This window comes from Abrus precatorius, unplaced genomic scaffold, assembly GCF_003935025.1.
Source record: "Abrus precatorius isolate BTA unplaced genomic scaffold, Abrus_2018 Scaffold3, whole genome shotgun sequence".
NCBI lineage: Eukaryota > Viridiplantae > Streptophyta > Magnoliopsida > Fabales > Fabaceae > Abrus > Abrus precatorius.
Genome location: NW_020874373.1, coordinates 28645928 through 28658196, shown reverse-complemented (window position 1 = coordinate 28658196; position 12269 = coordinate 28645928). Strand labels below are relative to the sequence as shown.

Below are 12269 nucleotides of genomic sequence, written 5' to 3'. Positions count from 1 at the left end.
AAAAAGAGAGAGAGAGAATTTTAACTAATGTAGCGATAGAGTATGAAATATGAAATATGAATTTTGCAAAGGATAGATTAGATTAGCTTTATATTCTAAATTAGCCAATAGAATAAAAGCGTAAAACATGAGCGATAAATGCTTGAAAATAAAAGTGGACCAAAGGAAAAGGGCAATGATCTAAATTAATGTTTGGTGTTTGGCGAAATGAAAGAGTTGAAGCCGATGGTAGCCGATTTGAAGAGGGCTCAAAGGCGGCGTGAATAAACTAAAAAGTAGGCTAATTGAATGTAAGGAAAGCGTTGGTATGGACTTGCAACTACTCCGACGCCTCCTCATAACCACTAAATACAACTCTCTCTTAACCTTTCCTTCAACTCACCAGACATTCTTCCCACTTCTTTCTCCATAAAATCACGTTATTACTTCATATCTTACTTATCATTAATCATCATTTATCTAATCACAACATTAATCATCTCCTCATTTTCACTAATCCTTTTTATTTAATACTATTTCCCAACTTCGAGATACCGATGTTTCTTTTATACTTTATGATTTTCCTTTTTCATAATTTTCAACAACTTTTAAATGCATGATTAATTACTTAGTTATCATTCATTACTTGAACCACCCCTTTGCAAATTTTTGCACTATATATGTCTATTCCAAACAGCTGTTGCTGGAGTACTTATTATTGATTCTAATACACCCCAATTTTATTTTATTCTTCCGCATTTTCATTCTTATTGCCAAACTAATCTCTTAAATATTGTAATAATTCAAATTTCTCTTAATAATTGTCAGTCCAGTCCACTTCCCACAGAAGAGATGTTATTTGTATAATATTTATATACAACGTTTTCTATAAAAATGGAATTAACAGAAGTGATAAATGTAATTGTATAAAGAATAAAATAAAATAAATGAAAAAAATTTACAGTAAATGTTAATTAACAAAAGAGTGATACGAATATAATATAACGCTTAATTTGTGACGGAAAAGTAAATATTCCCTCCTTGCATAGTTTTTTCATAAAATTTAATTTCTAAACTAATGAAGATTAGATCTAATAAAAATAACTATTTTTTTTATAAAGTATCGAATTACAATTCAAAAATATTTGCATGTAGTGTCTAATCATATCTAGAACATGATCAACAACTGCTTATAAGAAGAAAAAAATTACATTCTTTAACTTAAACACATTACTTTCACAACACCAATTAATTTCTATAAAAATAATAGAGAGAGAAAGTGGAGATAGAAGCCTTAACTCCCTTCTTCATTTAACTGTATAATTAAGAGTAAAATGACTTTAGCACTCCCACATATTATAATGATTATAAATCATGCTAAAAAATGGTTCAACAACATCACCATATCTTCACTCCCTCTCCTTTTAAAACCCCCTCTTCTCCCTCACTCTCTCCTCATAACATTTCCAAGCTGGCTATCTCTCCCATCTTCCCCACCACACCACACCACCAACCAAACCTCACTCTCTATTTTTTCCTAAACCCTTCTCTCACACCCTCTCTACACCACAATCATGGGAGCTTTTCGCCACTTCCAACCAATCTCAAAATGCACCACAGAACAAAGATCAAACCAAACCGTGGCCTCAGACTTGGATGGCACCCTCTTAGTGTCTCCAAACGCTTTTCCTTATTACATGCTTGTTGCCATTGAAGCTGGTAGCTTCCTAAGAGGACTTGTCCTCTTAGCATCTGTCCCTTTTGTATACTTCACATACATTTTCATTTCTGAAACTCTTGCCATCAAGTCTCTGATCTTCGTGACCTTCGCAGGCTTGAAGATCAGAGACATTGAAATGGTGGCAAGGTCCGTGTTGCCGAAATTCTATGCCGAGGATGTGCACCCCGAAAGTTGGAGAGTGTTCAACTCTTTTGGGAAGCGTTACATTGTCACGGCTAGTCCTAGGTTGATGGTTGAGCCTTTTGTTAAGACCTTCTTAGGGGCTGATATGGTGCTTGGGACTGAACTGGAGACAACAAAGTCAGGTAGAGCAACTGGGTTTGTTAAGGAACCTGGTGTGCTTGTTGGTGAGCACAAAAAACAAGCTCTTGTCAAGGAATTTCAGTCTAATTTACCTGACTTGGGACTTGGAGATAGTGAAAGTGATCATGACTTCATGTCCATTTGCAAGGTTGGTATAATCCTATGTTCTTGTATGTTTCTAACTTCGCATTAAATGGTTTGATTCAGCTTATTTTGAAGAAATAATTGTTTATATTTGTTAGTTTCGTGAGGAATGCTTTCGAAAGATAAGGACCTTTTTCTCTAAATCTGAACGTTTCTAAACTCGCACTGTATATGTTTAAAATAGATATTAACTAATGTTTGTATTATTAGTTAGTTTAAGAAATCATGATTGCATAAATAGTAACTCAATGTAGTTTTCAATATTCATCTTCAACTTTAATTCTGGACGAGGGAGGCAGTTTAGCTTGTGAACATTTTCTTATCACAATGATAAAATAGTTTTCTTTTAAAAGAAATTACAATAAAATAAAGAAAATTGGCAGAAATTTTTCTATAATTGAATTTATGTTTGGTGAGAGCGTTAATGACCACGACATGTTGTTATCACTTATAATGAGCCTCTCTTTTGGTTCCGTTTGCGTGTATTTATCTCTCGCGGCATTTGTGAACCCTTTTCCTTGTTTGTTTTATTTCTTCTCTTTTTTTTTCATTTATTTACTACCTCCAATCAACGTGTAAGTGGTCCCCAGTTTTCTATAGCCAATTTATGGATACACCTTATAACAGCCTCAGTTTTGAGCTGTCCATGCCTCTGTTTTTTCTGTTCTTAGTTATTCTCTCATGAGTCATAACCCATAACTACTTTTAAACACTATTAATTATATGTTTCCTATTTTTTTCATGCATAAAACAAATTCAATTTCCAAATTGAGGACTATAGACTTGCATGAATTTTTCATGCCCAAACCACTTTTAACACAAAATCAAAGCCCTGTTGTTATAGCTCATGTAAAAGATATGACAATTAAGGTGTTAAATTAAACAAATTTTCCTATTGTACTTGCTGGTCTTTTTTCCAATAAATTTTTCATGGGAATAATTTTAACCCTCGAGTATTTTTTGCTAAGAACAAGTATGAAATCTTGTAGGTACAACAATATCAATTTAGTTAGTGAACCTCCATTAGAACTTAATTAAAAAAAGATTACAAGTTTTAATTATGGCAACAGAAGATAAATGAACTCGATGAAAACGTTACTCACCATTACTTTCAATATATGCATGAAAGAGCAATGTCATCAACACACTTTTTCTATCATATCATTTACAACTGGATGAATTTCATACGGACTTCACTTAAATACTTTGAGTCCACTCTTTCTTTTAGTGGGACACATACGACATCAACCATCCAGTTGTAATTTGTCACATCTCAATTTTTGCATTTACTTTACACATTTCTCCATTCTTTTTCTTTAGTTTTTCTCTCCCTTTTTTTGTCTTATCTCTCTCTTCTCTCTCAAGGTGTGTATACACTCCTAAGGGTGTCAAATAACTTGTTTTGTTGACCAAATCACAAAGGGTATCTCTCAACTGTTTTTTACCTCCTGCAGGAAGGGTATATGGTGCCAAGGACTAAACGTGAACCACTACCAAGAAACAAGCTTCTAAGCCCAATTATTTTTCATGAGGGTAGGTTTGCTCAGAGGCCAACTCCTCTAGCTGCTCTCTTGACCTTCCTATGGCTACCAATTGGCATAATACTATCTATCATGAGGGTCTACCTTAACATCCCTTTGCCTGAAAGAATTGCATGGTACAACTATAAGCTACTTGGAATAAGAGTCACTGTGAAAGGTACCCCTCCACCACCCCCAAAGAAAGGTCAAAGTGGAGTCCTTTTTGTTTGTAACCACCGCACAGTTTTAGACCCAGTGGTTACAGCAGTTGCACTTGGAAGAAAAATTAGTTGTGTCACATATAGTATAAGCAAATTCACTGAAATAATTTCACCAATTAAAGCTGTGGCACTCTCAAGGGAAAGAGAGAAAGATGCTGCCAATATCAAGAGATTGCTTGAAGAAGGTGATTTGGTTATTTGCCCTGAAGGTACAACATGTAGAGAACCATTCCTCTTGAGGTTCAGTGCACTTTTTGCTGAACTAACTGATAGGATTGTCCCAGTTGCTATCAACACAAAACAAAGTGTGTTTTATGGGACAACAGTACGAGGACACAAGTTGTTGGACCCTTACTTTGTGTTCATGAATCCCATGCCCACATATGAGATCACTTTCTTAAACCAGCTTCCCAAAGACCTCACTTGCAATGGAGGAAAATCAGCAATTGAAGTTGCAAACTACATTCAAAGGGTCCTTGCAGGGACTTTGGGATTTGAGTGCACCAATTTAACAAGGAAGGACAAGTATGCAATGCTTGCAGGAACAGATGGAACAGTTCCATCTAAGAAGGAGAAGGCTTAAAAGGGAGAGGAACAAATTAAGCTTTTCCCTTTTGATTATTCTGTATTGGTGCCGACTGTGTTTCCAAAACTCATAGAACTATGGTATTAATAAAAACTGATTGTGATGATGCCCATGAAAAAATAACAGTTTATGTATATTTTGTTTTTTTTTTTCTATATATACAAATTATAGCTTGTTATTGAATCATTCCTGAAATCCGGTACAATTTTTTTGCCTGAGGTTTTACATATACAGTCTGTGTCAGTACGAATGTGAGATGGGCATGGGAGATGTAAGACAGATGAACATGTGGCACGTGGGATCATAAGGTGCATTGATTTCCAATAAAGCAGTAATGGCATTGCTGTAGTATCATTAACTTGCAGGCAAGTCCAGCTAGAACCCTGACAAGCATGTCTAAACCGTGATAAATACCCTAATGGTAGAAACTGTAAGCATGATATGACAAGCTAACATGATCCTTATACTATGGTGTGTGGTCTTATTCAACTAAATTTGTACAGGACTAATGAACTGAGGCTACAGAATGCACTCAATTCACTTGGAAAACAAGACAAACTGCCAATAAAAGCACCAGTGAAGAATTGGATCCCATCAGCAGTGCTAAAATATACACATTAATATCTTTGTAAACTACATATGCTTACCCAACCATGTACATATACTACATACTCATTTCGTACCTATTGCCTAATTCATGTACCTATGTAACATAGTGCTTAAATCGGTCAACACCTCAATGGAAATTTGAATGTGAAAGGGAAAAAGTCTCATTAACTTGTGAATAAAAAGAAATATATAGCTGGTCAAGGCAGATTTTTGTAAATATGGGATTTTGTAATTAAATTTACTAAAAATATGACATTTTATGAGTAGCAAGATTTAAGCTAAAAAAATGACGAAAATTTATTAAATTTCATAAATGGTGAGATTTAACCCACAAAAAGTGACTTTTTAAAATAAAAAAATTTCTTTAGCAAGTTTTCAAAAATCATCTGTATGTTTTAGTTATTTTTAATTATGGTGTGCTATTTGTTTTATTTATTGTAATGTTATAATTTATTTCTGTTATTTAATTGTGATTATTTATTTATTTGAGTTATTAACAACATAATCACAAATATAATAAGTAGATAAACTAAAATATAACAATTTCATAAATTGAAATATAACAAGTATAACAAAAATATTAACATCATTACCTTTTTTTCCCTTTTCTCTTTTACTAGCTAGTGAGAAATTATATCTATAGGGTCACAAGTATTATGTAACATGTGTGAAAGAATTCTTGTGACTTTGTCATTTGCCACCATCATCCTCCTTTTCTTATTTTGTAGCTTCATCTCTTGCAGCTTCATCTTTGGTAGAGTTGAGTTTCACTGCATAGAGAGAGATATCAAATGTGTTATCTTGTTGGGTCATATCACAAGGCATGATTGTATTAATCCTTGATGCACGATCATTTCATTATTGAATGTCTCTTTGTTTATATCAAAGAGGCAATGACGAATTTTGTCTTCTGATTGAACATCATCTATAACAAAGTGATGTACAATAATCTAACAGAAATGTCACTACCACTACTACAATCAACAAACCTTCATTCTTGTGTTTCTTTACTTCTTGCACTATGACTCCTAGGCCGGCCTTCTATCCACGAACATTCATGTTGGTACTTGTTGTGATGATTGTTCATCCTACTCAAATGGTTGTCATTGCTCTCTTTACGGAGACTAGTATAACTCTTCATTTGGTTGTGGTGAATGTAGTGGGATCCTCTATTGATGGATGGGAAATAACTACTCCATAGGAAATTGTTGCTACTTGAGGGTTAGAGGTTTGTTGCTCTATTTGTGAGAATAACTATAGCCAATTTATTGCATACACTATTTACCACACCTAATACTCAACTAAGAGATAATAGATATCAATTGATATTTCTCATAAGATAATACCATTTATCCCACATTGTCACTAAGTTATCATATATCAGTCTCAATTTCTTTGTTTTTTTCATCCACGCAAGTCTTTGTTGTAGAACACCTTAAGATTTTGGACTGAGAGAAGTATAGTGTTGCTCGGTGGGTGAAAAATAGCGACTTTGAAAAATAGGGTTTTAATTTAAAAAATGTAGAGTCGCCACCAAAATTTTTTTATTTGTATAAGGGAAAAATATTAGAAAAAAACTCTTAAGAGAATTCGGAAGTTAGTTATGAATAGAGAAGGAATTAGCACCCCTATCACATGTTCAAATGAACGGTACCTCAAGATTAAATAGTGCGACTAATTTAAATATTGACTTTAAATATTTATTTTGTATTTTCTTATTTTTATTTTTTTTAATTTTTAAAAATGTGCCTTAAGTATAAGTTGTTATGCAAAAACAAGATTTGAGATCTCAAAAGAATCTTTGATCTCAAATCATATTTTATTTTTAAAGCAATATAATTTTAAAAAAAGAAAATTTTGAATTTTTATTTTTTATTTGAAGGTTGACAAAAAACTTAATAACTTGAAAACAAATTTTTATATTTTAAAAATCTTCCAACTTCCTCTTTCCTTCATTCTATGTCCATTTTTTCTCTTCTTTTTCTTGCTCTTACCCCATTTCATACATATCTCTCTCTCTTTCTTCCGTACTCAACTTTCTACTCTCCTTTCCACTACCATCCCTATATCACTACTGATCTTATCTCCATCTATCTTCAGTCTTCTCTCCTCTCATACACAGCCTCCCTCTCTTCAAATGCATAAAATTCGCTTAATACAAAATAATTTGCTTAAGCGAATTTGTAAGAAAAAATTTTTGTTTAAGTTAATTTTGCATAAAAAAATTCAGTAATTTTCTATATTTTTTCTTAAGTGAATCCATTTTTACTTGAGCAAAAATGAAACTAAATATCCAATTCTTGCCAAAATTGAAAGGGATTTGGATCCAATTTTTAGAGATTCCTTCCCACGAAATTTTGTCATTTGCAAGATTTGCAACAAGAAGAGCATTGTTCATGAACATGCCGTGTTGCAGAAATTCTCTATATAAACGCTGTTCACAGAGGACCACACTCTACATAAACTTTTAGCATTTTATATAGATGGAATTATGCCAAAGGTGAGATTTGAGGCACCTTATTTATATTTTTGTCAAGAAATATTATATTTTAGTAATTCCTTGCCTGTAATCTCATATTAAAAATAATTAGCCTTAGTCAAACTTTATTAAAGTTTGTCTCCAAATTTTCTCAATTTTCCGAAAGTTAATTTGGTGCTTTGCATTTTTCTGGGTCTTGCTTGGCACTTGTCTTTAGATTTAATTTAATTTGTCCACCCAATTGTTTTCCTTCTGCTCCCACCAGCGCCTCACCAAATTCCTGGACATTAAAATTTGGATAAGTAGCCTCAACGTAACTTGTGTAAAACAGTCACATCCATATGCTCAAAGTTCGTTCATGATGCGTTAATTTGGTTACACTGTGATTGGCCACATCAAACGAGTCACCACTCCAAGAAGCACTACCATTTTCCCTGTGAAAGGCATAGAATTTATGAGGGTTTTCAATTTTGGTTGCAACTAATCTTTATAAACGTTATGGCCTGTATGGTAACAAAGAGAAAGGTAATGAAAGGCTAAGGAGGGCGCAATGTACCAAAGCATACATCACATATATGCGAAAAAAGAACCATCATGTGGATTGACTCTCATAACTGTTAATAGTGCTTCAACGCCATCTTAATATCTAAAATTTATTTCATTTTTAAACCCATAAAATACAGTACCTGAGATCAAAGAAACCAAAAGCCATTATAAATTTAGGATGTGTACGGCTACGAGTATCATATATGATACACTAATATATATATATATATATATATATGTTAAACTTTTTAAAGAAATTAACATACGCAAACAACAAAATATATTGACTAAAATACAACTATCTTCTATACAGGCTACCTTACTTTTGCCTAATTCTCAAGATTGTTTTATGTTTAATTAACAACTCGAGATAGAATAAACATTTATGTGTGTGTGTATATTTCATCATAGGAGGTCATGACCATAAGTCATGCTTATAATCATAAGGACACTACAATTTTTGACTGTTATGTTGTGTTGACAAATCACACGAACCTATTCTTATACTATGATTAAGCATTACTTACATTTAAGCATTATATAACCAACAACATATTTTTTACGGCATATGATTTATTTTTTTGTTATTACTCTGTTGATACAAACCTTGATTGAACATTGAAGTATACCTCTGCAAGAGGTATACCTCATGTTTCATCACCAATCTCACATACCAACTTTACTATGAAATTAACAATTGAAGCAACAATATAGGAGAAGTGTTGGGATAAATTGTACCTATCGAAATGTCTGTTTTATTAGATTTTATAAAAGAAAATAAATTGTAAAAGTGCGAATAAGGGGGAAAAAGAGAAAAAAAAAAAAAAAGAGAAGAAAAATACATGTTAAAACCTATTGTGTTTTTGTCCAAAATTTTGAGAGGAAGAAGAAATGAGTTGTGGAAGTGTGATCAAAGGATAAGATAGAAAAGAAAAAAAACCAAAAAGAGAGGAAGATAAAAAAAAAAAGGAGTAATCAGAGTTCACAAAGTAGATGAAGATCAACCTTGATTTCTTTATGGAGTTAATATTTTAATGAAAAATAAAATATTTAAAATATATTTGTAAGTAAAAAAATAAAAATAAAAAAATTTAAAAAAATAAATCAAAACAAAAACTAGGGAGGCTAACTTGCTAGGGAGGCTATTTATGGATGAGATAATGTTTGACTAAAAAGGAGACAGTGGTCCTTCCTTCTTCAGAAAAAGGTGAACCATTTGGGTCCATTCCCCCATTTTGTGTAATAAAATAAAAACTTGTATGAGACAATTCAATAAGCATGTACCAGTGCCAGACTGTGGCACTTTGCTATTTATTTTCATTTGTTCTCTCTCCAAAAACGCAAAAAAGATATTCAAAATTCGATCATATATATTCACCTGTACTGAAAGGAAAAATCTTCAATTTGTAGTTATGGAATATAAACCAACACGTGGGATTCACTTATCTTACCATATCAAATTCATCTACGAAATGGGCTATGAAATTTCATCTTAGGACAGAATGAGTTTGTTCATTATGGCTTTGCTATTTTATCAATCAATACCTCTTGAATTTTCTTCTTTCTTGTATAGCACTCCTCTCTCATCCCCAAATTTTCTTGGTTCATTTGTCTTGCTTGTTCTTTTCTATTTCCCACTTCCTCTTTGATGTTTCCTACCATATTTCCTCTCCATTAGTGCATTTTAAAACTATTTCATATTTCTAATCTATTATAATTATAAAATCCAAATATTCAAATGAAAACTAAAATATTAAAGAATTTATGTAGAAAACAACAATATATCAAATTTACTTAATTTTAGCAATGATGAGATCTGGGTTGGATTTTTTTTAAAAATTAAATTATACTGCCCAATTAAAAATATATCAAAAGTGAAATAAAAAATTGGTTTAATCAAAGAAATTAGTAAATTAATTGAATATAAAGGTATACAATAATATTAATTGGTTTAGAAAACTCATGAAATTTTAGATAAATTTTATAATATATAGAAACAAATTCTTAATTTAGCACTACAATAAATTTTATCTACGGTGACAGACGAAATTTGTCACTAAATGTAATGCTCTATAGCTACAATTATAAAATTTTTCTTACAATTTAGTGAGACAGTAAGTAAAAGGCACGTAAGATATTATGTGTGCTTTCACTTATAGTTTATTGTGAATGTAGGTAAAAGTGTTCATTCACTTACAATTTACTATGACTTATAAGTAAAAAGTATAAAATACATTTACCTATAAATTATAGTCTGTAAGTATAAATATTTATTTATTTACAGTTTATTTTATCTATAACAAAAGTTATTGAATACTTTTATTCACCCCCTTATGACTTTTATACGTAAAAAGTTATTATTACATAATATTTTTAAACAAAAACTTATTATTTTATAACTATTGTTGCTAAAAAAAATGTAATTATCACTAAATAAAAAATCATATTTTTTAAACTCATAATAATATTTTTAAAAAATTTATATATCACTAAATATAAACATTATATTAATCATATGTCTAAGTATATAAATAAAAATAAAATTAATTCACCATTGACTTTTGTAATTTTTATTTTTTTCAATACATATTAAAGAGAATTATTAATTTTGAAGAAAATATTTAAATATAAAACATTTATTCAATATGTAATAGTAAAAACGTTAATAATAAAGTTCAACATAAATAGATAAGTGAAATTATAAAATTATACAAATAAAAGTGTCAGTCAAATTATAGAAATAAACGCCGTAAGTTTTTTCTGACTTGTAAGTTGCATATATTGAATTGACTAGTGTATATGTAAAATCGTAAATGACATATAGCACAAGTTGTTGATAAGAAATGTATTTTGCTTTTGATTAACATATGAGTGGAGAACTTTTTCATTACAATAATTTTTTTATGTTCTACAATTATATCTTGATGCACATACAAAATTACAAGAAAGTCCATGAGCTTCCACTTGATTTCTATCTCTTGATTCCAACCAGATGTGCACTACCTATGAGCCACAACAACAAAATTTTTTAAAAATTTCAATATTATTAGTATATGAGAAATTTCAATATATATATATATATATATATATATATATATATATATATATATATATATTCATATGATGTGTATATCTATAATGAATTAACCAATTTTTACTATTGTTGTTGGTGACAAATCAAGTTGTTAAATAATTGCTTTTTCTTCTCTTTTATTGATCAAGCAGTTGAGCCTCAATTGGAGGTTGCATTTTATTTTTGCAATATGACTAAGCTAGTTACATTTATTATTATATATATATTAGGCTTTTTTTTCTAACATATGAAGAAATGATGATTTCTTTTTCCAAAGTGTTAATAAGGAGGATGATTTGACTTCTCATATTCTTTTTTACTGCCTTTGTAAAAACTCTTTTACTTAGAGTTTTTTTTGTAAGTCTTTTTTTTTTTAACTTTGTAACCATGATTAAATTTTAGTTTGGCCTATAAAATACCTTCAATCATGCCTTTCTCTCTTACAAGTCTCCTTTGTTCTTATGCCTGCAAAACATACAACAAATTTGTCAAAGTAATAGCTAACAAGTCCTTATAATTTTTCAAAGAGAAAATAGTATATTCAAATCTCTTTATAATAGTAAGGAGAATTGTTTGAACATTCTTATATTTGGAAACCCAAATCCTAGCAACTTCACTTTGTTGACAATGCTCAGAAGTCTATCTGAATATTCTTTCATTGTTTCTAATTAATTCATGTGAAATATCTTGAACTCCCTAATAAATTTAGGATTTGCATCCATTTAACTTTCTCATTTTCTTTGTACTCTTGCTTGAAAAAATCTTATATGGTCCTTGTTGACTTCAAAGTCAGAATTTTGGTAAAGATTGCTAGGGAAACAACAAAAAAAATAAGCAAGATTTTGTCTTTAATTTTTGTTATTTTCTTTCATTATAAAACCTAATTTGATTAAGTGTTAGATATTTTAGTAGCGTACTAGCCTTATAATTCTCTTCAACAGACTAAAAGATCAATTGCATTAAAAAGAAAAACTCAATTCTAATTGCCCATAAGTGATAATTCTCATCCTAAAAAAATTGGTATTATCATTTTGTGTTATCAAATTACATTTTTAATTTTTAATGTTA

The 12269-nt window shown here is 30.7% G+C and overlaps 1 protein-coding gene across 1 annotated transcript; it reads left to right on the top strand.

The window, feature by feature from the left end:
• The first annotated feature begins 1399 nt into the window (after positions 1-1399).
• On the top strand, positions 1400-4779 carry LOC113863014 (glycerol-3-phosphate 2-O-acyltransferase 6-like). The gene is made up of 2 exons (XM_027496380.1): positions 1400-2171; positions 3622-4779. Exons 1-2 carry the CDS (start codon positions 1554-1556, stop codon positions 4489-4491), a joined length of 1488 nt encoding a protein of 495 aa, XP_027352181.1. The 5' UTR covers positions 1400-1553; the 3' UTR covers positions 4492-4779.
• The last annotated feature ends 7490 nt before the right edge of the window (positions 4780-12269 follow it).

Coding starts and splice junctions, on each gene's coding strand:
- LOC113863014 (XM_027496380.1), top strand. CDS start 1,554: ATGGGAGCTTTTCGCCACTTCCAACCAATCTCAAAATGCACCACAGAA. Junction 2,172..3,621: donor ACTTCATGTCCATTTGCAAG/GTTGGTATAATC, acceptor TACCTCCTGCAG/GAAGGGTATATGGTGCCAAG.